A 27,897-nucleotide genomic window follows, 5' to 3' on the forward strand; every position below is an offset into this window, starting at 1 on the left:
TGACGACGTCTCTTTTTTTTTTTTTTTTTTTTCTGGTGCTTGACCGCGGCACGGTGCTCAGGCCCAGTTCCTGACTCTGATATTCGACAGTGGCTTCCATTCTGTTGAGCAGAATACGCCTGGGTCCCCAGTCTCTCTTTCAGTCAGTGCAGATTCACCGATGCTGTCTCTTCAGAGGCCATAAAATAGAAAGGTGTTAACATGGCGCTTAGTGTCTTTTCCCTACTGTGTACTTTGTAGAAGGTCCGGGCTATTTTCACGGAGCAACCCTCCGAAATATTCCCTTGTGGTCAATTTCCTTTCCGCCTTGGTCACAGCAATCTCATATCGTCAAACCTCGGGCCATATCGGCACTGTTGTCTTCCAGCTTGGAAGCCTTTCCTTCCACGTGTCTACCTCCCTATGTTACCATTCGCTATGGATACAGATTTGATATCAATGGAAGAAGTGTCGTCTATACAGACACCCAAAGTTGCCCCACAGTGGCGGATACATCCACGTCGCTGCTAAACGACCTTCAAGTCGCACCTCTAGTCAGCAATCTCACCTCCCGTCTCTCAAGCGAATGCCGGCTGCGTGGCTCAGTTCACGATAAGCCCTGCCTTATCCCGTGCGCTTAGCGTAGTATGGGGAAGAGGGTGAGAATCGAAGAGGACGAAGGAGGAAAGGGGGGTGAGACGGGCATCGTCCATGTCTAACCCCCCATTCCCTGTCGTTTCCAGGCCGTCTGAGTCGTCTCGGCCGGGGATGAACATCGCATCCCATCCAAAGACCGCCAGAGTGTAAGGTACGGAGTACATATGCAGCGTGAGATGTCAGTTGCAATACATACACGTGTATCTTTACAGATACGTAGGCAAGTAGGCAAATAGGCAAGCACTCCAAAGTCTGGACGTCGCGTAATACCTAGTTTTCCGCGCCTCGACTTCGCCACCCCAATTCCCTTTTGCCTCGACGAGGCAGGCGCAATGTCCGAACTGCTACCTACTCCTGCGCATGGAAGCACATGCGAAGTACCCCGCTACGTACCTTTCCGTAGATTTCTGACAACCAGATCAGGGCAAGAAGGAAGGAGATTGACTTTCCCATGGGACCGTCCCTGATTATCCGGTAAAAAAAAATTCTCTTGTTGCAAAACACGCCGAAGTCTTAGCAGAGGGGTGGTCATCCCATCCCCAGTTTCATCCGACATCCCCTTTTGTTTCCTTCTAGGTATTCTTCCTCGTCTTTCCACTCTTCTCTTTGGCATGGAAGCCGGGGTCTGGCTTCGCTGGCGTTCCGGGCCACTCGGATCGTCCCTTTTTGCCACGGCCTGCCCGATTCGACCTTGATTCAATGAGACGCCGGCCACTACGCAGTAGGTCCGAGTCCATCTGGGTCTTTGTCTGCCCCCAACGCCTCCCAGAGAGAGAGAGAGAGCGGATTGGCGGAAAGAAGTCCTTGGAAGGCTGAGGTCGCTACAATTAGACAGTGCTGAGACTGACTGGCTGTCTGGACCAGGCTGCGAAGCATGCACGAGGTCAGACCTCCGAGGCTGGACGGATCGATAATCTGCACTCCTGTCCTCCCGCATTCGACGGTGAACGTCGTCAATAATGTGCCCTTAGCTTGCAGATACTTGGAGTGGCCTATGATTCAATACTATGGTACCCAAACATTTCGTCACCGCTCTTCTAGCATCAGAAAACGGTACCATTGGAAAGAACCTACAACTCTTAACAATTTCAAAGGTGGTTTTCCCACAGGAGAGGCGCAAACAACCCGATTAGCCGTCAGCCGTCCTCCCCCTCCACTTCGATGTCGTTGATATTGAGCTTCATAGCTTCTGTTATCTGTTCTTATCGATACGTTCAGGCCACCAGCTCATCACGATTGATGGCGGGGTGATAAGCCGTTGATTGCGATTGCGGCGTTGCGCTCCCTCACCACTCCACAAAATCGTGGGGCCCCGTAGAATTTTCTCTCGATCCTTCACCAAGCCCGTCATCTCCTTAGCCCGGGCAACGACCACCAAAACCACTGCAGGGGTCGCACGCCCTCCCGCTTTCTTGACCGCCTGATGGCCTGGCTTTTGCTCGTGGTGGCAGATATACGGTCATCAGTTTTGCGAGATATCTTTCACTCCAAACAACAGAGACCCGAACATTGGGCGTTGAAAGCCTCGAATGGTTTGATGGCTTTTCACATGCTTGAATGTTTACCCTGCTCCTGCCGAAAACCTTTTTCTCAATTTGTCCCTGCCGTAAGGCAGGTACGTTACTCACCAGGTACCTTCTGCCTAAGGCCAAAAGTGACATTAGACGCCAATTTTTGCCGACTCGCTATTCCCCTCGGCTTTTATTCGGGTGTTATCATCGATATACCAATCCCCGATTGGCTCCCTCTCAGAGACCAATCCAGGTCCTGCAGTGACGTTGATGTCGCGAACTGCCCTCCATCCACGCGGCATGGCCGACAAAGTTTGGCGTCTGATGTCGCGATGCAATCCGAAGACATCACACTTCTGAACTCTCGTGTCCCTTCTTGCGTCTCCCTTTTTTGCTTTCATCGTATATTCCGAGATGGTTAGGCCCGACCCGTCCTGGCCCAACTCAGTGATGACATCCCTCAATCGCTGGGAAACAGCTCTGGCGACAGTACGGCACTCCCGCCCTTATTGATACACTGCTTACCTACTACTGCCAATACGTTGTTCCGGCCACGCGATAGCGTGGTATCACGAGAGTCAGTCACCTTCTCCTACCAAAACGGCAAGACGTCAATCACCTTACTCATACTTTGCATTCGCAGTTACGAAACCTGATACCGACCCTGTTCTAAATCTCGATAACCGCCTCCTGTCACAATATCGCCGTCGAGACGACCGATGGCCCACCTGTCAGCGGGCCCGTCATTGCCTTGACTGCCTTGTTTCTCCTACAGCATATTACAGAGCTTGCGTCTACTTTTTGGAGTCTCGTAGCCCCCGACAACTGGAAAATATGCTACCCAGCGGTTGCATACCAAAAGCCTGGCCATCTGAGGCCTTGACTACCTTCGCAACATGGCCACCGATCGATGCTATACAGATAAATATTGAAGAGGATGGAAGACTTCCGCACGTCTAATTCAGGTCTAGGTTACGTGATGACTGGCTAGGCTCATAGAGCATTGCACGTGCTCACCGTAACTAGGTAAAGCACCCACGTTGCATTGGGTTTTGCTGCGAAGAGAGAGTCATTACATATGATAGGCTTCTCCCCGGTGATGCCGTAAAATGTCACTATCATGCCTTTTGGGATTGAGGCTGAGGGATAAGCCAGAACAAGGTAACATAACTGTCTGCTGAACTAAGTGTAGACTCGGTGGCCTGCATGGATCCTGATGACCTCCGTATATATGCCTTGACCGTTTCATGACGTGCAGAGAAGAGTCTACGTGTTGCCTGTGTCTTCCAAGATCCCATCTGCAGCACCCGGATGTCGATAAATCAACTCCGGGCCGACGTTGCGGCCCCACCTCGCCGCAGAATGCGGAATCTTAACCTAGCCCCATCAGGCCGTGGCAAACGAGACTTCCATTGTCGTTTCCAACAATATCATCTAAGAAGCATTGAGTCAGCGAACACTTTCTGTCAAGTTTTGAAAATCACCTACTCAGATTGATAGAAGTCCAGCTCCATCTACCATAGCAATTTTCGCATTTGCATTTCAACGTGAGCCCGTCAATCGAACAGGTCCTCGCCGAGCAGCTCTCCGCGTATCGTCCTCTGGTTATCGAAAACCGGCATTATTAGCTTTGAGAGAACACAATGTCTTGCGACCTTATAGCATGTGGGTTCGCTGCCAGTCAGTGGCTTACCTTGCGCGACCCTCAAGGTTGCCACAAGAATTTGCGAGGCAGAGGTTCAAGTTGAGATGGCCTATCTTCTCAAAGCCCAGGTGATCACGGCACGTTGCGTACAACAAGGTGAAGTAGCGCGGATTGATCGTAAACGAGTGACAGGTGGCTGAGGCTCCGCCCCGGAGTGATTCGAAATCCTGAGGGGAGTTGTCGGTTGGAGGGACTTGCAGTTCCGTCGTATTTGCGCGCCTGATTGCGATGCCTGCTGCAGCAGTGAAGGTGAGAGACATCGCCGCCGCGAACCTGATGAGGTGAGCGACGCGCATCCTGAAGAAGAAGAATGGAGTCTGAGTTTGCCAAATTTGTGTTCTTGAGAGAAAAGACTCTGCAGTCAAACGAAGATGACATCTGGACTACAACTATCCGTGGAGTGCCGAGTTCTTAAATGTTCAACTGATGGAGCGATGATCATGAGCCTCGTCTCGTGTGAGCAAACCAAGCCTCGCCGGAATAGACGTCGCAACGTCGTGAACAGGGCTAATGGCAATTCTCATTCAATCTGTTCAGAAATTCGATTCCGCTCAGTTGCGGACCGGGTCATCCAGCTGGCCTGATTGGCGCGCTGAACACATTGAGGTTGATTGCAGGTCTTGGATACAAACGTGCACGGCAAACCGCACCACGGCGTGGTCGACACAATACGAAGTTGCTTCCTAACCTACCTTGGGCACTGCTACAATGGCTACTGACCCAAGGTTGCCAGTTGTTCGGACTTTACCCCATTTTACAATTTCTTTGCGGGACATTCTGCCTCATGAATACCGTCCTCCACATTGCGAGGCTCACGTGTCCCAGTCCTTCCGCCAGACGAACCTCACATGTTGGTCTCAGCCGACTGGACAGATGTCTCTGCAATAATCGGACTGCAGACTCATTTGATTCTCAAGCATTGTCCCGGGGCATGATGCATTCACTCAATCTGGATGTTTGAGTCACACAGTCAGATTGAACAAACAGGATGTTCTAATGTAAAGCCGATGATTCATTTTCAGTCCCTATCCTTGGAGGGTTACACATGACTATGATGCTGCTCGCAAAGGCATTGTCCATGGGGAACGAATCTCTCCATTGTTTATAGAGGCCCCCCTTGCTTAGCGGTTTGAAAGGGACGTCGCTGAGCAGCCGCTTGCACAAACATTACTCAAGGGGCCATTGATGAGGCGAGCCTTGACGCATTATCCTCGATTGACTCACATGTCTTCCTGCCCTCGTCCAAGGAGTCTTGACAAAATGTTGTTTGCATTCTGGAACGATGTTCCGAAAACTGAAATATCGAGGTCCAGGTTTAAACCAACTCGAATAAATGTACATCACTCAAAATGTCAAGAACTTGACGGGCCCCAACCTTTTCCGGGCTTACTCTTTCTTGTTTCTCGTTTCCTCATTTCCTCACCAGGGACGACACAATGGCTGGCGTTAGCTCCGAATCGAGCCTCTGGGCGATACGGTATCCCAACTGGGATACAACTAGGGAAGCCTTCGAGGATGACAAAACCCCAGTACCGAAACCGCCATCCGTAGCAATCGACTGGCTTTTCCTCAGCGAGACTTTTCAAATGAGAGCCCTTGGGGGGCTGCGTATGCCAGAATACTGGGCCCTGCAAGACATCGACGCATATGGACCAACCTACCGCGTATCGGACGTGACAGGTGCCATCGAAGACGAAAGCGATCCATTCATTGATGCCGATCCACGCGAGAAACTGTCAAACTTTATGGATGGTTTGACACTGTATCCGTACGTATCTTGGGCAACCAGTGACTTTGTCGAGGTGGACGAAACGAAGTGGTTCAAGATCTTCCGAAGGGAGAGATGGTCGAGTTACAAGCACCCCGACCCCAACGGGCTATCGATCGATATCGACGACGACGCAACCTGGGCCAAAATAAGCAGAGTCATCGAGCTTGCAAACAGAATTCTGAAAGAAGCAGTCAGTCATGAATGGTGTGTTCCCACTTGACACGTACGAACAGAATCAGAGGCCTTTGTCCTCCGGTTGGAGAAAGACTTGTAGCCCATCTGCATTTCACTGACGCTTGATGTCCGCTAGGCTGGCAAGTTTTCTTAAGGAGGATTCCCGAGAAGTTCGACGGGATGTAATGGTAGAGTCAAAACATCAGGCCCCTCGGAAGGGTACCATCGTCCGCGTCAAGCCGGTCAGCCCCGAATCCCGTCTTAGTCCAACAGAAGCTCGAAAGGTTCTTGACGACATCGCCGACACTTTCTTTTGGGGATTCTATCTTAGAGAGGAATCGCCTTCAGCTATTGGATTGACATCAAAGCTCATTGACAAGAACGGGAGGCTGCTCAAGTGGATGCGTGTTGGTATCGAGTATTTCCAGCCGATATTCCAAAACATGATGTTCCAGGACCCTGAAGGCCGCCAGGCAACGTTTCTGGTGACCAAGACTGTGAGTTAGATCTCCATTCCAACCTTCCTCTGATGTTAATAGGTATTGACTAGTTTCTGTTTTGGCTAGATACTGCATGAATTAATGGTATTATGCCAAGATCTTCCTCTGCCGAGGTAACTTCACTGAAAATGGAAAATATAGCATGGTATATCTGGCCACATGCACAGATCGTATCAAGAAAAGCATCCCGAGGAACCGCTCATGGCGACCGAAGCTGTAAGTAAAATTTAACACCTCTGTCGCGCAAACTCTTGCTTATGTGGTCGCGAGTAAAGTTTTGGGACGAAGAGAAGTATGCAGAGGCGGGCATTTCTTGGGAAATGTCATTCTTTGGATTTTCCCTGAAGGACGTCCCCAGCGGTCCCCAAAAGGCTGGTCATGCCCTCTTCGGCATACGTGCCCCTTGGCCAGCTTTCTGCGTGTCAAGCGTCGGTCAGATGGATACCTACGACAAAGGGCCTCTCACGGAAGCATTTCGGGAACATCGGCCCGGCATACCTGCCATCGTCCCTTGCGCAATGACATCTTCTGACTTCTGGGAGACGCATGTGCCAAAATACGGATACAAGGCACTGAGATACAAGGGCGTCTGTGTTTCTGAACGGGTTTGGGAGAGCCATTATCAAGACGCCGCACGAACCTCACGAGCCAAGATTCTTGACCCCCCTTATTCGGAATACGGTCGCCTTGATCATAGTATGAGAATGATTGCTGAGCGCTTGAGACTTAGACGATTGGAGCTCCGAAGGCTGAGGCCATGGTACAAGGAAAAGACACCAAATGGCATGCTACGATATATGCCGAGACTCAACTGCGATGCAAATTGGCCGACATTGGGTCTTCGTCTAAATCCCATCACGACACACACGAATCCGATATTCGGCACCAGCTCAAGAGCGTCTTGTGGCCATATAACCATAGTCTCGATGTCGCCAAATTCAAGATTCGACACAAAGCGACATCGAGGTTCCTCTACCACGCCTACGCATATCTGTGGTTGGCAACGCTGCCCGTCAGGAAGAAGCCTACGCCATCCAGTCGTCCGACCTCAAGGCCACTGCATCCCGAAAGACTGAGCATACCCAAAGCTGCTGGAGGCCAGGAGGTCATTGACCTTGCTACTAATCAGGGAAAAAGAACATCAGTAGCGACGGAAACGTACCTGCACAACTCCAATACCCCTAGCCACAACAAAGAGCTGTGCATGGAAAACGCCAAACTGTCGTTTTTACGATGGAAAGTTCTCGGAAATGTGTCACCTGAGGTGGCTAAAGGTTTCAAGTATGACTGGCGTGATATAAGGAGAATGATGGATCAATCCCCCTATGACCATGGGTGGTTAACTTACAATTACCGAGACTTGCCCACCCACGTCACTCAAGAGACGCATTACCCTATCGGAGCATCGCAGGTTCAAGGACTTCCATCGGAGAAGATTGACCTTGACGACGCCGATCTTCCATCCTGGGCTGTCGCGAGACCGGTGATCGCTCAAGTGCCGGTCCCGTCGCGAGGCAAATCTGCTGAGATCACCCCGCCGCTTCGCCACTACTATGTAGGCGAAATTGGTGATCATCAACGCGTCGGTAGCGGAGTCAAGTGGTTTGTCCACAAAGCCGACGGTGATGACAGGCATTTAATCTACGACCTCAGTGGGATATTGTCGTCGGAATATGGGTGGAATGCTGCAACTCGAGAGAAACTGACAATGAGGCCAGATTCCTCCAGTCCTGTCTTGAATAGAGTGCTTCGCACAGGAGACATGAACGAGAAGGTCCGTGAATTGTGTTTGAAAAATGGGCCCATTGGACAAGTGATGCAGCTCATGCGCACGGAAGATATCAGACTGGCTTACAACAGAGACCGCTTGTCATGTGTAGCCTTGGGTAACCACGTTTTTGATCTGACGTGTGATCTGACAAGTAAGTTTATTCTTGGTTTGGAATTCTCGAGACTTGCTCATAGGCTCGTACGCTGATCTTTCAGACTTCCAACTGGCAGAACACATGCAACCTTTACTGGTGATTATTAAGCAAAAACGACAGGAAAATCCTCTCCTCAGGGCAGTCAGTTTAGGATATAATCCTGATGTTATCGTCAACTTCCTTCGGCCTTATCAGATTGGGATCAGGACGCGAGAGCTTGACAGGTACAGCGTTTACCGATTACGCCATTTCACATTGAACGAAGTCAAGTGGCACGTTTACCCAGAGACAGGGATCTACACCATCTTCAGAGGGCATTCGGTAATAGATCTTACAGGTAAGTTCGGTACAGGTTCAAAGACTCAGGTCGAGTACTCAATGCTGATCAAACAGACTTCATGAAATTTCATCCTGGTGGTATGGAGATTCTGCAGAGCGTCGCCGGGAAAGACTGTACACGTGAATTTAAGCAGTACCATCGAGTCCCGACGGGTTTCCTTGGTGTCACTACACATGTCTATTTCGAAAGGCTGCAAGTTGGTAAGATCGTCCCTGAGCAAAGCCCAGGCGTTATATCTCCGGATCAAATTGTAATTCGAAATCAAGTCTTCAGCCGAAAGGGTAAGTATAGAACACGTTTCCGGACTAAAGATGAAGTTCCTACTGACAGTAGTCGCTTAGCGGATCTTTCAAGGCTGTCAGGTACCGCCTTAAACGGGTTAAGGGGTCTCCTGGCATCTGAAGAACTTGAAGAATACTGGGGAAAGGATGTGACGGCCCAGATGGACACAGCAAGCCCGCCAAAAATACTTTGCAGACTGTTTGATACAAAATGGCTTGTTGTCGCCAAGGTTGTCGCGCCAATAGACACACTGCCTTTCATGGACGATCAAATGTTGGCGCGGATGGACGGCAAAGTTGAGCCCTGGGGCTTCCGTGAATCCTACGTTTCTGACAGCAAGTACATATACAACTTGACTTGTGAGTATTGCCGTCGGCACTAATTGTCTGCTCGAGTGACTAAACTCCACCAGCATACCTCAGATACGGAAAACCTGACGGGTACAATGAGCTTTTGAAACCTCGTGCCGGAACAACGCTCTCCAACTCATCACAAGACCAAGAACTGAAGCGAAGGCTGTGGTCAGACTTCCAATATCGAATTATAGCACAGCATGGTCCGAATCAAGATGCTGATTTCGATTGGAAAAGGGCCTTCAGGCCGATCTCCGAAGATGTGCCTGACTTGGAAGGTGATGAAACTTCGAAAGTCACACCTGCTATGTCATTTGCTCAAGCTGCTGAAAAGGGCAATGCGAATCGTGCTTCAGACCAGATTGTCCAACCAATCCAGAGCGTGGCCGGCACGAAACGCAAGCATAATGGGCAGCTTAAGGTGCAGGAAAAGAGCATCAAGGCTGCTACTACAAGCCGTTTTGCACTGCCAGAACAAGTAGCTGCAGGCGTGAAACGGAAGAGCTCGCCGACTCCGGTACGGCCGTACAAGAAGGTAGTCAAAGAATCTCGTGGCTCTGCTGGTGGTCCCTCGTCTGGGATTGAAGGCTCAAGCAGAACAAGTTCAAGGGGAACAGAGAAGCCGAGGCAAGAATGGGAGTGGAAGGACTTGTACATGTATCGGTGATGATGGCAAGGACGCGTGTGGAAGATTGAGGCCGGATTGATGAGGGAACAGAACTGATCTGAATGATGACTCGGTAGAAGGTTGTTAAGCGTGTATTCGAGATTTCATGACGCACCTATGTGTTCGAACTTAAGGTTGTTCATCTTCCAAACACTTTTGCCCGCATGAAAGCCGAACAGTAATGTCCCCCGCCTTCGCGAGAAATGTCAAAATCTGCCACATCAGAATACGGTGCCGAATTCCAACACCTCTTCAACGACCATCGCCTGGCATTGGCATTGCTGGGATGTTCTAAGAGTACTAATAAAAAGCTGTTTCACGTTCAATATCTTACATGAGGTTGCGTACCAGACCTTGGCCCTACCAGACCCGTGGTCTCAGCAGATAGTTCCTCTTCCACTCTGGGCTTTGTGCGTCTCGCAAGTCAGTTTCGGCTACCTACCATGCCCATGATCCGAAGCATTTGTAATTCATTGTTCTGGAAACATAGCACAAATTCGCAGTGCCATGTCGCTGAATCCGGAAAGGGACCAGGACCCCGGCCACGCATCCCATCGGCGGGGACACAAAGGAACAGGAAGCCCACGTTGACCCCTTGCCGAAAGGTTCATTGAACAGTTCTTTGCGCCCAAGACCAAGGTTCCATGAATCCTTGGGTTTTTGCTCCTCTATTTTCAGTTACAATGCTGAACGTGATCCAAAATTGTACCGCTCGACTGTTTTCAGTCATTTGAGAGGCGTTTATGTGCCTCGCTCGTCTTTCCATTCCAATCCGATCTACCAAAAGACTTGATCTCTATTCTGAGTTGTAAGGCTCTCACTCAACCGCTCGACTTACTTTTCCACTACCTGCTCAATACTCGAATTTGTCTTGAACTCAGACGCAGACTGGTCTTCGGCATCACTCATTCTGTCAGAGACTGAACATCCCCAGAATGCCTGACTCTTCAGAAAGTTGCTGGGAAAGGTATTATGGCGTTGGCGAGACACGCCCGCTGCGACAGAATGGCCTATCATGGATGGACCCAATCTTCCCATCTCTTGATCCGCAGACACTCGAGATCATCGAACCACACTCTGACATAATTCCACAACCGTCTCCTCCCGAGCTGGACGATCTCCTCCTCTCGGAGCGACAGCAACTTTCAAGTCTCTCGGGGTTGCGAACCTGGGAAGCTGCGGTACTGGCAAAGACGGAAGCCTATACTGCAACGGGCGAGAGGCAAGCAATGAATAGCAACGAAATACAAGTCGACGAGTCGTCCTGGCTGCCTGTTTGGTCAAGGGACCGTTGGATGATTGACTTCATTGCGCCTCCCAGTTCGTCCACCAATTGGTCTGGATCGCGTCTCTGGAGCGCGCACGATCCGGTCATCTGGGGCGTTCTTAAAAAGGCGATACAAATTGCTGATAACATCGTGCGGAAATCCCTCGAAGGAGACTGGTAATTACACATTCCAAAAAGACTTGACATCATACTGTAGACAAGAGCAAGGTAGGGTGTAATTCAAGACAGAGCTAACATTGCGCGTTTCATTTCAGGCTACAATCTCTGCTCATCCCGGAAAACCTTGAGAGCCATGAAACGACACTTCTGTCAGGTTCGAGTAAGGTCGGCAAAATCTGGAGAATGAAATCATCTCCCATCATTCGCAAACCTGCGAAAGAACTGATCCAGCTGCTGTCCTCGCCTTCCCTTTTGAACAGAATATTTTGGACTTTCAACGACAAAACAACCTTGAACTCATATCAGCCGGACGGAATCATCAAGGGATTGACGGCACCATACGATTTATCGGAAGGGCCAATCACGGTCTTCGTCAACATTTCTGGGATAAAGACGCTTCTGGATGCAAACGCCACTCAATCTTCTAAGAGTGCGGCGCTGGTGTGTCTTGCAGACACTGTGAGTCTGCAATCTCGCGAGCCTTTTACTTGCTACTTACTAATGCGCTCCTTTGTACAGCTAGTTCACGAACTCATGGTAACTCCACACCGATTTTGGGTGTTTTTCCTGAGGACACCTGTATCAGAATCGACTAACGCTGGGACACCCTCGTTATAGCATGTGATTGGTTTTCAGAACTTGAGCAGTGAGGTCCTGCTACAAAAATTAGGAGTCCCGCTTCACGGTTTTGAGATCGTAAGTAACCTGAATATTCTACTCGCTAGATCTGCTGATAAGAATGATTTTTGCCAGTTCGGCCCACAGGAACACCAGTGCGAGCTCGGGTGGTCATTTGAACAACATGCATTTGGAGGCATTGTGTTTGGACTTATCCCCAAACGCGATAGAAACTTGCTCAGCATAAACTATGCGCCATTGATTCTATCCATCAACAGGTTCCCTCATGTATCTGATCCTACACTTACCTATGACTTCCTTTTGGATAGCCCCACCATCAAAACGAGTTGGCCTCTGCCATCACTTTGGCATACTTCCCTTTCTTCCGAGGCTTTCTGGACTCAAATCGTTTCCAAGTATGGTTATTCGAGCCTGAAGGCACCCAAAATGCTCGAGGTCACGAGAGAGAACGGAAATCGGGGCTTTTACCAACCTTGGGTTTGGACTATCGAAAAGTCGGCTTGGTTCAAGCAAGGCTTCGTCCCTCAAAATTTCCAGGCTGATGAGCTCAGGATGTCAGCGAGGAGTTTGCACAGCCGGCGGCTCAAGTATCAGAGAATGCGCCCGTGGTTCAAAGACACATTCGCAATGTGGCAGATGACGCCTTACAGCCAGGTCGATCCTCGACACAGACTTTCATGTCTAACGATTCCGCTAGCTCGCAGGAACCAACGTGACGAATTTGACACAGATTGTCTAGTTAATGTATTGATTCACCCGCTATACGTGGATTATAACCAATACGGCGTACTCGAATATGAAGTTTTTCCACGAAACTTTCAAGCTCGCATTCATGATGAGAATAAGACGCAGTGGTTCTGGCGGGCCATAGGGTTTCTCTTGCTAGCCTCGCTACCTGCACGAGCAGAGGAAGTCGTACCGGCGAAACAGCCAAAACGACTACTATCGAACCCTTGGACTATCTCCCAAAGTCTCCCGCTCAGTCAGTCAACAAAAGACGCCATCCAGACACAGATTAAAACAGCATGTGCGGAAAGATGGTTTTACCCGCCGTTCAAGTTAGTAAGGCGACACATGCAAGATCCCAACGACCCATATTTGGCACGCAGTGATCGCCACAGTAACATTGATCTAGCAGAGACCGCATTCAATACATACACGTCACTCTGCATAGAGCCAGCCGGTTTGCGAGACGCCTTTGTAGCCGAATGCTCAAGCTTAAGAGCCCAATTGGATGCCGACTTTGCAAACGGCTACACCTCGTGGCTTGACTTCCGTTTTCAAGTGCCTCAATACCCTGGGCAAACCTACGATGGTAGGGCACTTTCACTATTGGACTTTCATCGTTCAGGTGCAAATCCTGGGAACTCTACAGACAAGGACAGTGGAGACAGAGCTGCCGAGATATTCCACGGAGAAGACCCGGCAAAACACCCCTCCCTAGACTTGCCGGCTTTTGCGAAGGCTGGCATCGTCACTGTACCTTCAAAGCAGGGTGAGAGTCATCAACGATATCAGCTACCATACTACACAGTGGCTGAGCTGTACGATCACGCGAAAGTACTCGGAGATGAGCTGATTCTGGTCGAGAATGGGCACCACCTGGATGTTCACAAATGTTCTGCCATCTGTCGATCGCTCGAGCTTGATGAGGACGAACTGCCTGAGTTCACGAAGCCCGCTTTCTACGGCACTCAGTTGACTGATTATGGAGTGGAATGTCTCTACGAAGCTGACATACTTTCCTTGCCCTTGGGGCGAGTGGTTCGCATCTTGCGGGAAGATGACATTGCTCAATGTGATGGAACCGGTGGGGATCCGTTATGGATCCGCATACACAACAGCGTTTTCGATATTACTCGTGCGTAGGATTGCAGACACAACCCACATTGATTGACCGCTGACATCAGACAGATTTGAAGTGTTTATCAGAGCCGGGACTACGGAGGCTCTTGGCGAGTAACCCAGGTGGAGATCCATCTCTTGAACTACTGCAAGATGGGTATTCTCTTGACGAGATCAAGAAATCTCTTGCACCGTGGCGGGTTGGCATGGTAGCCAAAACTCCAGGCGTAGTTGCCGACAAGCATTCTGTCAGAACCTTCACGCCCCGATCACTCAGAAGACACGAGTTCAGAGAAACAGGGTTGTACGTTGCGATTGAGAACAAGGTTTACAACATCACCGGTAAGTAGAGAGATGGCTAAGGCTAAAGAACTAAAAGGGTAATGACTGATCATATGGCAGACTATGCTGAAACACATCCAGGGGGGCTCCAGTGTTTGGTCGAAAATGGTGGACGAGACATTACAGATCTCTTCAATAAGTACCACCAAACGAATCGCAACCGAGTTCTCAAAAGCTTGCAGGAGCTGTACATTGGCAATTTGATCGAGCAGCGACAAGAATATGCAGATGATGATGTGGAAAGTCTTGTTAATGACAGGCCTGTGCTTCCACATGAAATCAGATTCGGCAGGGAGGTCTTCTCGGTGGAAGGTGAGCTTAAATGATATCGTCACGAAATCAGGCTTTTGAAAATATGCTGACTTCCTGATGGTGCAGCTTTCAAAGACTCAGAGGAGCATGAAAAGTTCCCCGACCTTGCAGATTCTCTTTCTCCCTACCTCGGACTCGATGCCACGGAGGCTCTGCAAGCAGAAGAGTATGAGGACGGGCCCCTCATGCGCTTTGCTTGTCTCAGGGGCTACATTGTAGCAACAGTCGAGGAAATAGGCTATAGTCTTCCGGAAATCGAGCCAGAGGAACTCAGAATGTTCGATGGACATACCGACGAGGGCCGTGATATCCAATACGACGCATTCGTGGCTTCAGATGGCTTCGCCTACGATTTAACAGGTGAGTATACTTCGTACTATTCTGTCTCTAAGTCTACCTCACAAGTTTCTTACTCGTGAGAACCCAGCTGCGATGCTTTACGGATCATGCAATCCCATCTACTCCAAGTTCAAACCCTTCCTCGGAGGTATTGTTGGGGATGAGGAGTTAAGAACGTACCTTGACACCCATTGCGAAAATCTCATCTGTGCGGTTCTAGTACAGGAAAAGAACGAAGAGAATGGTAGGCGCATTGTCAACTGGGATCCTAGGAAAAAGGTTGCTCGTGAGTATAGTCTTGCGATCAGTTTGGGTAAAATGTTATTGACCCCTTTTCTAGCCCGGTATAAGATGCCTATCTGGGCCAATCGCCCTCGAAAGGTTCCGAAACCACCGGCAGAAGACGACATTGCTCCTCATATTGACACCATAGAAAAGGCCAAAGAAGTCGCAAGAGAGGAGCAGTCCGAGGAGAAGGAAGTATTCGAGCCCACTCCGACGGCAACCTTTCTTCAAAACATGATCAATCAACTTGACGAGGTCAATCAGCCCAGCTTCGCTACGAAGCTCGAGGAGGAAGAATCTCGAATCAGCTGTAACAGAAACACTAAAGGCAAGGAACCGGAGAGTAAGGCAAGTAGTTCAAAGACGCAACAATTGAGCAGATTGGAGGCCGATCTCAGACGTCGCAAGGACGAAAAGATCATGAGGGAGATAGCCCGAACATGGCAAGAGGTGATTGCCTCAGATGAATCAACTCTACCGGCTGCTTACCCGCCTCAGAACAGCGCCAAGGACACAGTTGGTAGTGCGCTTCAAGAGAAACAATCAGAGGAAGGAGAATGTAGTGCCCAACAAGACGCCGCTCCACCCGGTATGTCGAGGAGAGCACTCGAGGTCATCAAAAAGCGCAAGCCTGTGTTCGAGATCGATGAGGGCCCCCCGAGGAAGCGACGATAGATACTGATTTGTATCTACATGCCAAGTTTGCTTTAGTTTTTGACATACATATGCCGATATTTGAAGAATTCCTAGGTCTTTTTTGTTGTTGGCGCCGAAATGGAATTGGTTGTTTGCCTCATTGATCGAGTCTCGGATAACTATCTTCATTGCGTTCGGATGGTTGTGTACTTTACGATAGAGTTTCTCAAATAACCGCCAGTCTAAGAGAGCCGAACTCTCTTCACTCAGTTTTCGTGACAATATCCACCTGTTGAACTTGAATGTTGAAAAGACAGCTCCGCATCAAATCAGCCACGGACTCGGCCGAGATCCCTTTGCTCCACTCCGGCCGGGGCAAGCATCGGCCTAGTCTGAATGGTGTCAAGTGATGACAAACCATGACGTGATGGAGTAGCGCTGTCGTTCTCGTCGAGGTCCAACACCGACATGGGCATTGCAGACTTTCATTCTTGGGGATTACACATTCTCTTAACAACATCGTCCCAATTGCAACAATTGTACTTATAGAACTCAGCTGCGCCATGTCTTTCATGCAGGAGCTCACGTCATGGATGTCCCCAACATCATTGACCCTGTCCAACCCACCAAAAGCGGGCGACGCGGCCCCGAGCACCGACCAGCTCACATTGCCCAGGGATGGCGGTAAACCCGCTGTAATCGCTTTCCTGCGGCACTGTGGATGCCCATGTTAGTCAATGACCCAAACGATAGAAAGGGGTTCGTTCCGTAGGATCGTCAGTGAGACTCACATACCTCACCTACCAGTCGCCGAGAAGACCTTCATCACGCTCCGCGAAGCAGCATCGAAGCATCCCGAAATCGCCTTCATCGCCGTCTCTCACTCGTCAGAGTCGCACACACAGAAATGGCTGTCCGACGTCGGCGGACCCGGCGATAAGAACCCGGTCCAAGTCATCGCCAACGAAGAGCGCGACGTGTACGCCAAATGGGGACTCGGCGCATCGAGTTTCTGGCACGTACTGAGTCCCTGGGCGCTTTCGGATGTGTTCAAGCTCTCTCGCGAAGAGGGCATCGCCAATAGGCCCACTGAGAGCGGCAACAGATGGCAGACTTCCGGAGCTTGGGCTGTTGATGGGAAGGGTCAGGTTACATGGGGTGGTCCCGCCACGACTGCCTCTGAGATTCCCGATGTTGAAAAGGCCATTGAGACGCTGAAGTAATGTATGTTCTAATTGGTATTGTTCATTTTTGGAAACATTAAATTCGACTGTCGGCAGCTCCAGCGGACCAGCCCTGAACCAAACCGACAAACTTTTCAACCTCTGTCGTTTCCGTCGCCCACGTTGTGAGCAATCTCACCACAGCCTCATCATCCCCTCGCTTCTCCCATACATAAAAGATGAAGTGCTCCTGCAAAACCTTGATCAAGCTCATGGGCAGCACCGCAAACACCTGATTCGTCTCCGTCACAGCGTGAACCGAGAACCCGGCTGCAGCAATACCGCTGGACAACGTCTCGGCGCAGTAATTAGCTAACCGCGCGAGGTCGAAATAGAGATCCTCTCTGAAAAGCTCTGCAAACTGCGCGCCCATGATTCTGCTCTTGGCCAGAAGCGAACCATGCTGCTTGACGTAGAACTCGAACTCGGTCGCTAGACGAGCGTCCTTGACGACCACAGCTTCTCCAAGCAAAGCTCCATTCTTTGTGCCTCCGATCCAGAAGATGTCTGTCAACTCCAGGATATCGTGCAGCGTCATGTCGTTTGATTTTGACGCTACTGCTGTCCCGATGCGTGCGCCGTCGAGGAAGAGTATCAGCTGGTTTTGTTCGCAAACCTGCTTGATTGCAGCAAGTTCGTCTCTCTTGTATATCGTCCCAATCTCCGTCGCATTAGAGATGTACACCAACCTCGGCTTTGCCATGTGGGGGAAATGCCAGTTCTCGTCCACCGCGCGTTGAATGCTCTGGGGTGTCAACTTGCCATTGACTGGCGCGACGTTGATAATCTTGTGCCCGCTAGCTTCCACCGCACCAGTCTCTCTTGTGACAATATGTCCTGAGCTTGCGGCAATGGCAGCTTCGTGGGGTCTTAGACACGCTGCGATGGATATGGCATTGGCTGATGTCCCGCTGGGGACGAAGAAGATTCCAACATCATCGCGACCCAAGTGCCGACGTATCCGTTGCCTGGCAAGGTCGCAATATGAGTCGCCTCCGTAGCCGGCTTCTTGAGATGTGTTGCCGGCGAGAATGGCTTTGAGCAGGGCCGGGTGAGCTCCTTCGCTGTAATCGTCCAAGAAGCTGTAGCGAGGAGTCGCCGTGGGAGCGGGGAATTGTGAAGGCATGTTATGCTGTAAATAGGCGATGAGACGAAAAACAACAACGAGATTCAAACGAGTCACCGGAATCATGAGAATCTGGTCCAGTTTCCCGGTAATTCTATATAGAAGTCCCCATCCCCACCGCAAAGCCCACCGAAGCTTTCAGACGATGACAAAATCCGAGCGTTAGTAAGTGGAACGTTAGTCAACGATAGTCAGTGCGATCGCGGTGGGTCAGCGCTCAACAAAAAAAAAGCGTTATCAGACTTTCCCGAAACTACGGATGTCATGGTCCTTGAGATTACCTGCAAAACTTGACGGTTACATGCGGCGTGACAACGGATAGGTGCGGGTTGACAGTCCGGGGTTCCGGTGCTCGGGAAAGCATGAAGTGTTTGGTTGACCGTGCAGTGCAGTACAATGCGGGGGGAAGAGGTGGCCCAAGACACACATCACGAGGCCGTCGTTGAGGAGATGGTGCTGGTGGCATCCATGGAAAAGTCTATGAAACTCCGGTAGGTCTCAACCATGGAGTCGTCGAGGGGTTTCGGGTACGTAAGAACCTTTTGCGATCTTGGCTTGAGTGGTACGCCGTTTGCTGTGAGGTCGTTTGACTGGTCGTAGAGTTCTGGATATTTGGCGTAAAAGGCCGGGTCAATCTTGTAGTACGATGCACCTTTATCCATGTTCAACTGCTTGAACGCTGCACGAGCATGAGACGGAGACGAGAAGAGAGTGGTGATATCCGGGGCGGGGAGACTGGCTGGGGTATCGTTGTCGCCGGCACCGGATGACAATGACATGGCTGCGATAAGGTCCGTCACCCGGACGTAAACTGTAATTTGAGGCGCGTCCCTTATCAATTCGGACATGACCGCTTCCACCACGTATCCCGAGACGGCGTCGCAAAATATCTGGTCGATAAGAGGATTGGCGGCGTGGAGCTCTATCAATCGGTCCCGGATCGAGGGGAACGGTATCCAGTCTATCACGCGCGGGTGCGGATGCTTCAGTTGCGTGTCGGTAGGCCGATACCGCTGGTGTAGCTTTTGGAATGTCGCGGGCGAGGGGTAGAGTTGCCAGGCCGTAAGCTCGATGATGTGGAAAAAGCGCGTTTTGGCGTACCATGCCATGACATCCGGTCGCGTCATACTGTTAAACATGGACAAGACCATGAGAACTGGTTGATATATGCTGAACATGGTTGTCAGTCTTGCGTCCTTATGACATAAGGTCTACTCACCTCTGCATCGACGGTTGGCTGTCCGGATTGAAGCCGCTTGCTGCCAGCTTGCTCTTTAGAAGATGCTGGAGAAGCTTGATGTGGTCTGAGAACGGCGAATTTGATATCGGCATGTCTTTTCTCATTGCCATGCTGGACTCCTGAGATGCAGCCATGGCAGTCAGGTACGGCTCTATTCCAGTTTGGTACTCGAAGCTCCAGATGTTGGGGATCTGGGTATAGAGGGGGCTGGTTCCGGTCACATTGATGAGTTCCGACGATAGAAATGCATCCTCAGATTGACCTGGAGTACCGTCAGTTGCTGATCGATGAATCTCAAGATCTTGAATCGCTTACCTGGACCAGGATGATGGGCAAGCGGCGGGTCAAAGTTCAGTGATGATGTGTCGAAAGGTTCCAATTGCATAGATGGTCCTGGAAAAGGGGGCCCTTCGTAATCAGTCTGCTTCTTGTCGTATGTTGAGAGCTGTAACGGGTGATGTTCTGTTTCCTCGAGAACTTTGTTGTCCTGAGATCCTGTGTCGTTCAAAGTCTTTGAAACAGAGTCGCTCAAACCCTGAATGTTGGCAAGCAGTCGCGACATCCTTGCCTGAACATCGACGAGTTGCGCCCGCAACTGCCTGTTCTCACGCTGAAGTTCCTCGATCCGCTCATTGTCGGACTTCTGGTCGGTGTTCACTCTGCTACTAAGCTCTCTCATGCGCTCCGCTTGCCTGCGACGGAAAGCCTGCTGTGATAGCCGGTTGCGCAGTCGTCTTAGGTTGAAGCAACCCCTCGTTAGCGATTTTCGTTGGGGGTAATGGGGTGCTGGCGTTCACCACGCAACTCCACCTACTTCCGTTCTTGTTCACTCATTGAAGAGCTCTTGTCTTCCTCATGGGAAGTATTTCTGGAGGGCGGCATCATGCGGCAAATGGCCTAGTGACTCAAAGCTCTCAACTCGATTCTTCAATTAGGAGTTTGTAGGAGGAAAACCGCAGACTTATTTCTGTCGCACACTAGACGATCAGGTACCTTACTGGCGCCGTGGGGACCTGCTATCGGCCCCACCACCGAATGCTCCGTGCCGGGAATGCCGTCACGGTGGCATCTTGGGCTTGCTCTTCGGGCCCGATCGGGACTCTTATAGTTGAAGGGCTAGTTGCATCGATTTGGATAGGGATTCAAATGCTTTATTTTTGTGTAGGTCTCCCCAGTCGTGTCGGGACTCGGTGAAAGACATGAAATGCTGTCCGCCATAGCTTGCGAATCCAGACAAATAAATGAGAATATTACATGTCTTTCCGCGAAGCATGTCCTGAGATCTACCAAAGCATTGATCATGCCTCTAACGGAACAATGACGCGGTCAAACCAGACAAGCGGCGCATCACCCCCCTCCAGCCTCAGCCCGACACCAATTTGCGAGACCTTGCCAAGAATATTGACTTTGAACTCAACGGGTACGCATAGTATCGGGATGCCAACTGTCTGTGCCTTCTTTCCTCCCATGTATCCTCGACCAAGCCAATGATTGCCAGACATTGGCTCGAGGTATATCATCGGTGCAAGGTGCGCAAACGCCTCCCCTCCCATTCCAAGAACACGAAGCTCGCATTTGACAACGGAATTCGAACAATCCAAGACTACCTCGAGAGTGCCAAACCCAGTGTTATGAAATTCCCCGACGTGATCTGGGATGGGCAATGTTGGTAACAAAGGCGGGGCCGGAAGCGAAGGGTACAGCTCGCTTGCGCAAGCCTGCAAATGTTCCAGCTCAGCTTTCTTCCTATCTGTGTATCTTTTCTTTCATTAGGCCTCCGAATAGCCAAAGACCTTGGAGGAAACTTACTGTTTGTTCATATCCGGTCTTTTGTCTTTAGGAATTCCTAAGTGTTCCGAGAGAATATGGGTCGCAATCACCTGCGGAGCCTTGACATCCGTGTTGGTGAAGACGATCACGCCTATCTGCTGCGAAGGAATCATCATCATCATCGAGATAAACATGTTGACTCCACCGCTGTGGAAATACACCTGCTCGCCTCCCAAAATGGCGGTGTACCACCCCAAGGCATAGCTCACAGGTCCAGTAAACGGTTCCATCGCAGGAGCCACCAAAGTGCGCGGCGTCTTCACCTCTCGATGTCCCGGCTTGGAGATCGGCGCGGACTCGGTCATCATGATGCGCAGGTACTTGGCATAGTCGAGGACGTTTGACACAATGGAACCTGCGCCTTCTTCGCCAGAAGAAGGTTCGTGCGGTAGTTGCAGGTAGCTTCCGTCATCTGGATTGTAGTAGTACTCCTTGGCGAGAACCAAGCCACTCTGTTCTGCATCTCTTAGAGAGAAAAACGTCTCGTTCATGCCCATAGGCTCCCACAGGTACTCTCGGAAGAAATCGCCCAGCCATGATCCAGTCAAGACCTCAATAAGATGGCCCATAGCCCCGAACATCTTGTTGTTGTACAAGAAGGTCGTGCGTGGTTCCGCAGCCATTGGTAGATGTCTTAACAGGCGGGTAGTCTCCTGAGCCGTAGTGGCTGGTGCCAAATCATGGGAAGGGTAGCCTGTCCGATGGCTCATAGCGTCCTCGAGAGTGATGTGAGCCGTAGCCCACTCATCGCTGAGAACAAAGTCATCGCGGAGAATGTGGGATACCGGCGTCTTCCAACTGAGTCCAGGGTACACTGACGAGGTCGCGCTTGCATTGTCGATGAGAAGGGAGATGCCGGCGGCAGTGAAGGACTTGGTGGTACTGCCGGTGTAGTAAAGCGTGTGCGGGGTGACGGGTGTAGAATTGAGAACGGCGTAGCCATAACCCTGAGAACATCAGTCCCCCATTGCCAATTGTGAAGTGTTGTCAACTCTTGCACTCGAGACCACGCGAAGTCGAAACGAGGGGGCGGGGCGATCTTTACCTTTGCCCAAGTGTTGTTCCCGTCGACAATTGCAACGGCTAGACCTGGAGCATGCCACTCCTCCCGAATTCGCTCAATAAACTCATCAAGGTCCTTTGAAACTACGCGAGGCACATCTCCGACAGCTTGGTTTTCTTCATGGAGGGGGCGCTGTGCTATGTCTTGTCCGAAGGCTTGGGATGCCCACAGGGCCACGATTGGAAATCGAAAATGCTTCATCTCAGTCAGTGCGTCGTATTCAGTAAGAATGAAGGTGTGATTGAAGGCCACGAAGCTCGGTTGCGACTTAAGTATGAGAGCCAAACAAATGCCGTAAGCCCCTGTATGTAAGCCCGGAAGAAAGTCCCCTCACCGGGCGTCTAGCTGCGCCGTAAGATATGTCTCGGGACCAATAGTTGGTGCGGACTTCCCATTGCCTCTTTAGGAAGGTGGTTCACCACATTGACTTCATCGAAGAGGTAAGGCTTCAGCGACATCTACACCAAGTCCGGTACTCATTAGTAGCAATCCATGTCTAGGCCGGGGAACGGAAGCTTATTTAACCAGACACAAACAGATTGGAAGAGAATGAAACAATGGCGAAGATTGTAACAAACCTGGATTCAAGAGCGTAGTCGTAACCATGAGGGCTTCTAATGAGTTTGGAAACAAAGCCATTCATTGTCAATGTCCTCGGCCACCCCTCAACTTTCTCGAGATAATGCCGTTGTCCCGAAGATCTTTTTGTTCCGAAGTCTTTCTCTCAAAGCCCTCTGATAACAATAAGACCGCACTCAACCATCGTGGCACCGCGAGAATTATCCTATTTAAGTGCACTCACCATGCAGTCAAATTGTGAGTTTAGAGAAGTCATCAGACTCATCTACAACGCATCAACTCCCGACCAAACAAGTTCAAAAACTTACACGAGAAGAACACCATTCGAAAGACCAGACCGAAACACCAGGTTCCGACACCATACTCTCTCTTTCAAAGTACCAAAGTACATCAAAATGGACGCAAGCAACGCTGCTCACCTATTTGAACAGTTCAGTGAAGAAGACAAGCGACACTTGGCCAGTCTCTCAGGTGCCGATATCAGAAGATTGGCGCTCCTGGCCACAATTCGTCTGTTTTCTCGCGGGACTAGTGTCAGGCCTATCCCGGTAGGAGCGCAGCCAGTGCCGAGCACCGAAGTGGCCGTACCTTCAGACAATCTCGACACTGAGGACCACCCAGAACAAGACGAGTTCTGCAATGATGCCTCGTGTCCTTGCAACTCCATCAATTCCCCTGGTATCCCCTCCCACGCCGACGACCGCTCTGCTCCCCAGGATGCATCTCACGGGTTCATCTTTGGTAGTAACTCAACATTCCGAACTGACTATCAGCTTTGTGCAGATCATACCCGCATGCGTGGGGGTGAATACTGGTCCAAGACAGAAGAGCCGTCAGACTTGGAGGAGTTATCCGAGGGTGGCAGTGAGATAGAAGAGCTGGAAGAGCCCGTCAACATTTCAGTAGATGATTACATCTATCTTGATGAGGATGGAAACGAGCTGGACTCTGAGGGGCCTGGGCTGTCGGACTTGAGATACGACTTTGAGAGTATGATTTGTTCAAACGAGGAGGACAGAACCAAATAGTCAGGCTATGAAGAGGGCTTTACGCGCCCTGGTAAGGGGGGTGACCGTAGAGCGAGTGTCCATGCTGCATGTCACTTGATAGGTAGATGTAAAGAGCAAAAGAAGTAGTGATTGCATGAAACTGGCTTTCATGATCTCGATTTCCTTGTAAAGTTCTCATTTCCTTCCAAGTCTTCCAAATCCAACAACCATCATGCCACCCAAAATGCGCTTCACAACCCTCATCCTCATACCCCTGGCCGCCCTCGCCCTCTCATCATCAGTCGCCGACACCAGCGCCAACACCAATGCCGACTCCCTTGAGGAGCGAAAGTCAAGTAACTCTCAGCAGTTCTCACATTGGAAAATCGGGTTGAGGGTATCATCAAAGCAAGTAATCATTGTTGGATATCTGTGTAACCGGACCATATAACTCCTATCCCCGTATCCATCCCACGCTATAGAAGCCGCTTTGCAAAGCTGGTAAAGCATGAGCAATACGAGACATCCACACCGGAAAGCTCTATAATGTACAGGAATCCCGAGATACGCCGTTGCTTTTCCCTCCAAAAGATGGCGCAAATGGGCGCAGGAATGAATCATACAGAAGGCTCGCTCTTGACTGCTTCTTGGGCACCAACACCCTCAACGGTACCACCGCAAAGCTGGGCTAGCAAAAGATCGTCCATATCAGCTATAGCCGAGTCTGCAAACGGGTCGTCACTTTCGCCCATGGCGGGAGTATTTGCGGAATCTGCGCCTGCGTCCTGGCTAGATCTGGCGAAGCGTTTGGCTGTCTGCTCCAGCTTACGGTACATCTCTGCGCGAAGCAGTCGCTCAGCACGGGAGAGGCCGGTAGGCTTGGGATCCTTGTCAACACCAATGAGGACATGCAGATAGTCGCGGGCGAGCAGGCTATAGATGTCTTGAACTTGCGTAGTCAATTCGTCCTGAAGTCGTCGGCATAACGCCTCAAGCTGCTCCTTGACGCTATCGGTGGAGTAGCGGAACATGGTAGCGCTAGAGGTCTCGACGTGGCTGACCATATGATTCTTCATGCGAGCGTAAGAACCAGGGCCTATTGATAGTTAGCTGACGGATACCTGGAAACAAGTAGTGGTAGCCTGGCTTACCTGACTCGGCGACACAAACGTCGTAAGCCGGCTGCATTTCCCGCTGGACAACAGGATGGAAGCCGCGGCTGGCCTCACGCTGCAACTCTTGGACGACTGTGCGAAGTGTCCCAGGGATCTCTCTGAGACGGGCGGTGTGAGCTCGCAGCTGCGTGCTCAGCATGTTGATGCCGTTGTAATCAGCACCCAGTTCTTGGGATCGTGATATGACGCTGCCATGGAAGTCCTCAAGTAGAAGGCGGGCGCTCATAGCGAAGCCCTCAAAGGCCGATGGCAGTCGACGTTGGAAAGTCCGTTCCCAACCACTCGCTAGCTGTCGAGAGATCGGCTCGAGCAGCTCTGCGTTGAAGTCGCGAGGACCAGATGCGCCTGAATAGACTCCCGACCGGCGACATGTTGCCTTGTATGTGGCCCAAAACATTCCACCTTCGCTGCGATGGGCACCCCAGCCGGATGCCGTAGGGCCAGCCGCGCTGGCTGCCATAGGAATCGATAGGTCAAAGTAGTCGTAGATGCTCTCCGACAAGGCGTCTTTCACGCAAACGATGCAGTCATCAACTGCTTTGGCGAAGTCCTGTCAGGTGTTAGTTAATGAGGATAACGTGAATATGGGCCGCAACTCACATTGTCCAGTGTAGTAAGCTGCATTCGCACACGGGTGCCCTCACTCTGCAACTCTCGTTGGCTCAAGTGAGACCGCGATCCATCGTTGGCAGCCCACATCTTCATTGAGTTGAGGAGTTGGCTGAGTTCGGTGAGGAAGCGTCGGCCACCAGCAGCGCGGCCGCCTTCGGTGAGCTTCTTAGCGTGCTGCTGAAGTTGAGGAACCTCTGTTTCGTTGACATCCCGGAAGCCATCATTGTTGAAATCATCCTTTTGCAAACGCCCCCGCATCTTCTGGTAAGCGCGGCTGCTCACACAGAAGACGGGCAGGTTGCGGGCGACCTCGTCATAATCACGGATATCCTCGTCGGGATTGAATGTCTCTTCGTCTTCCTCGATTGCAGCCTCTTGGTCCAGCCTACGCAAGTTAGCATGTGTTCATTTCGGCGAGAGCCCCAATTGACATACTCCTTGATACCCATGGCAAAGTCACGCTGAATAGCGCCCTTGGAGTAAATGTTTCTGCCCTGGATACACACCGCCTTGGCTGCCCCAAGCAGCCGCTCTTCCTCTGCCTGACTGCTCTTGATTTCCTGCCGCATGTTGGAGAGCAGGGCATCGACCTCCTTGCGCCGCTGACGGATTTCCTTCTTCTGGTTCTTCAGTTCCGCCAGCTTCTCATGGATCTTATCCTCTGTCAAAGGCTGCCGGTTCTGGCTGTCGGGATTGTTTTCCTTATCACTATCCGAGTTGCAATCCGAATCGTCTGACTCACTGCTACTGGAGTAAGATGACTTGCGTTTCCGACTCTTGGATGTGGTAGCTCCACGTTTGCGTTTCTTGCTCTCTGAGGGGGCGAAGACGGTCTTCCCATCCGCATGTTTACTGGCGAGGTCGTCCCACTTATCCCAAAGCGTGTCAATTTGCTCCAGGCTGTCGACGAGGTCCGACTTCTCTTCCCTGGCGTCATTGAGCTTTCGCTTGAGCCCTCGAAGTTCGCCACGTAGCTTCTCGATTTTGGACCAAGAAGCAGAGATATCAGATTCAATATCAAGACTTTCAGCAGCCTCAGTCACTGAGATATCATCTGTCTTGGAGCAGATGAACGTGACAGCCGAGTAGATACCATCGTACTTGAGTTGGCGCTTGAACGAATCACCCAGTAGTGATTTGGCTGTCTTGTCGTCGACGGCTCTGTTGATAGGAGCAACAATCCAAAGACCGGTGCATGCCTTCATGTAGTTCTGTGCGACAGCAGCACGAGCTGCGTTGGAGTCCTGGACACCAGGAAGATCGACAATGACGGCACCAGTAGACAGGGCGTTTGCCTTTGTGAATATCCGGACAACTTTGATCAGGGGCCAAAACTCCATGGGAACGTCCTTCTTGTGCGGATTCTTCTCCTTGCTATCCACATAACGCTGCATGCTTGCGTACAAGTCCTTCGCGGTGGTTGCTCGCAGCTTTTTGACGCTGCCAAGAACACGGGCGACAGCAGGCTCATTGACCAAACGGTCAGGGTCGCTCTGAGCAATCATCTCCTTTGTTTTGTTAGGGTAGACAGACTTTATCTTGGCGTAGGCGATGCCTGCCTCGCTATCTTCGTTAGCGCATTCGCGTGAAATGTTCCCGCTATCGTCGAGAAGGTCAGTAAACAGAGTCTTGAGCTCCTTCTTCCAGTCCTCGACAGAAATAAACTCTATTTCTGAGCGATAGAGCTCCTCGGGGTTTTCGGAGTCGTTATAGGAGATCTCAGTAGGCGAAGCGGTACAGGCGCGCAAGCAATTGGTCGGTAAAAGTCGCTCCTCGTCGAGCAGGGCGTTGATGACAGAGCTCTTGCCGGCACCTGTGTTGCCCACGACACCAACAATGGTTTTGGACGGCCGAGAGCGGGCCTTGAGGTCCTCGATTGCCCTGACCCATGTCATAGCCTGCGTGCCTGGGAGGGAAGCGGTGAGGCTGAGGGGAACCTTGAGGCTTTCGAGGACCTCTAAGCCGATCTTGACGCCTCGTTCAAGGATCTCAGGGGAGGTTTCTGTTGTCCATTGCTCTAGGAAACCCAGGACTTCATCTTGAACGGTAGGTGACTCAGGTTCTTCGACAGAAGCTAGACTTTCGTTGGGTGGGTTGGCGGGGTTGTGAATGGGGTCGGCTTGCTCTTCCTTGACGAATGCCGCAGAGCCCGGTTCAGGCTTGATATGAGGAAGAGAAGCATTGGGTTGGGCAGTTGCCAAAGATGGGACAGTGGTAGATGCTGAAGGGTTTGAACTTCCTGCCGACTGCTGCAGGACCGTATCGGGAACTCTGGGCAGTTCGTGCAAGTTGGCATTCGGCGGCTCAGCCTTGACGCCCTCCATCTTGATTCGGGGCATCGTAAGATTGGT

At 51.0% G+C, this 27,897-nt stretch overlaps 9 protein-coding genes across 9 annotated transcripts; 4 read left to right on the plus strand and 5 right to left on the minus strand.

Moving 5' to 3' along the window:
* Positions 1 to 3,703: 3,703 nt before the first annotated feature.
* On the minus strand, positions 3,704 to 4,148 carry CCOS01_10056 (uncharacterized protein; the record flags this gene model as incomplete). Its single annotated transcript, XM_060458212.1, has 2 exons — positions 3,704 to 3,746; positions 3,841 to 4,148. The coding sequence occupies 2 exons, from the start codon at positions 4,146 to 4,148 to the stop codon at positions 3,704 to 3,706; spliced, it is 351 nt and encodes a 116-aa protein (XP_060311377.1).
* Positions 4,149 to 5,288: 1,140 nt separating this feature from the next.
* On the plus strand, positions 5,289 to 9,864 carry CCOS01_10057 (uncharacterized protein; the record flags this gene model as incomplete). The annotated part of the gene is made up of 10 exons (XM_060458213.1): positions 5,289 to 5,827; positions 5,934 to 6,294; positions 6,439 to 6,513; positions 6,573 to 6,993; positions 7,065 to 7,949; positions 8,016 to 8,219; positions 8,284 to 8,559; positions 8,616 to 8,843; positions 8,904 to 9,203; positions 9,257 to 9,864. 10 exons carry the CDS (start codon positions 5,289 to 5,291, stop codon positions 9,862 to 9,864), a joined length of 3,897 nt encoding a protein of 1,298 aa, XP_060311378.1.
* Positions 9,865 to 10,799: 935 nt separating this feature from the next.
* Positions 10,800 to 15,748, plus strand: CCOS01_10058 (cytochrome b5-like Heme/Steroid binding domain-containing protein; the record flags this gene model as incomplete). Its single annotated transcript, XM_060458214.1, has 10 exons — positions 10,800 to 11,308; positions 11,407 to 11,770; positions 11,831 to 11,848; positions 11,930 to 12,007; positions 12,065 to 13,811; positions 13,865 to 14,137; positions 14,198 to 14,449; positions 14,516 to 14,809; positions 14,877 to 15,074; positions 15,129 to 15,748. The coding sequence occupies 10 exons, from the start codon at positions 10,800 to 10,802 to the stop codon at positions 15,746 to 15,748; spliced, it is 4,353 nt and encodes a 1,450-aa protein (XP_060311379.1).
* A 524-nt stretch (positions 15,749 to 16,272) lies between these two features.
* CCOS01_10059 (uncharacterized protein) lies at positions 16,273 to 16,932 on the plus strand (the record flags this gene model as incomplete). The annotated part of the gene is made up of 2 exons (XM_060458215.1): positions 16,273 to 16,438; positions 16,517 to 16,932. 2 exons carry the CDS (start codon positions 16,273 to 16,275, stop codon positions 16,930 to 16,932), a joined length of 582 nt encoding a protein of 193 aa, XP_060311380.1.
* Positions 16,933 to 16,969: 37 nt separating this feature from the next.
* On the minus strand, positions 16,970 to 18,058 carry CCOS01_10060 (beta-eliminating lyase; the record flags this gene model as incomplete). The annotated part of the gene is made up of 1 exon (XM_060458216.1): positions 16,970 to 18,058. One exon carries the CDS (start codon positions 18,056 to 18,058, stop codon positions 16,970 to 16,972), a length of 1,089 nt encoding a protein of 362 aa, XP_060311381.1.
* Positions 18,059 to 18,486: 428 nt separating this feature from the next.
* Positions 18,487 to 19,977, minus strand: CCOS01_10061 (uncharacterized protein; the record flags this gene model as incomplete). The annotated part of the gene is made up of 3 exons (XM_060458217.1): positions 18,487 to 19,186; positions 19,278 to 19,560; positions 19,614 to 19,977. The coding sequence occupies 3 exons, from the start codon at positions 19,975 to 19,977 to the stop codon at positions 18,487 to 18,489; spliced, it is 1,347 nt and encodes a 448-aa protein (XP_060311382.1).
* A 1,126-nt stretch (positions 19,978 to 21,103) lies between these two features.
* CCOS01_10062 (uncharacterized protein) lies at positions 21,104 to 22,491 on the minus strand (the record flags this gene model as incomplete). The annotated part of the gene is made up of 2 exons (XM_060458218.1): positions 21,104 to 22,075; positions 22,174 to 22,491. Coding segments are annotated over 2 exons (1,290 nt in total), but the record flags the coding sequence as incomplete, so codon positions are not given.
* Positions 22,492 to 23,165: 674 nt separating this feature from the next.
* CCOS01_10063 (uncharacterized protein) lies at positions 23,166 to 23,798 on the plus strand (the record flags this gene model as incomplete). Its single annotated transcript, XM_060458219.1, has 1 exon — positions 23,166 to 23,798. The coding sequence occupies one exon, from the start codon at positions 23,166 to 23,168 to the stop codon at positions 23,796 to 23,798; it is 633 nt and encodes a 210-aa protein (XP_060311384.1).
* A 578-nt stretch (positions 23,799 to 24,376) lies between these two features.
* On the minus strand, positions 24,377 to 27,870 carry CCOS01_10064 (uncharacterized protein; the record flags this gene model as incomplete). The annotated part of the gene is made up of 4 exons (XM_060458220.1): positions 24,377 to 24,855; positions 24,911 to 25,484; positions 25,535 to 25,931; positions 25,982 to 27,870. The coding sequence occupies 4 exons, from the start codon at positions 27,868 to 27,870 to the stop codon at positions 24,377 to 24,379; spliced, it is 3,339 nt and encodes a 1,112-aa protein (XP_060311385.1).
* Between the last annotated feature and the right edge of the window lie 27 nt (positions 27,871 to 27,897).

The sequence above is a fragment of the Colletotrichum costaricense genome, assembly GCF_030867565.1.
Source record: "Colletotrichum costaricense strain IMI 309622 chromosome Unknown Scaffold_10.1, whole genome shotgun sequence".
NCBI classification, from domain to species: domain Eukaryota; kingdom Fungi; phylum Ascomycota; class Sordariomycetes; order Glomerellales; family Glomerellaceae; genus Colletotrichum; species Colletotrichum costaricense.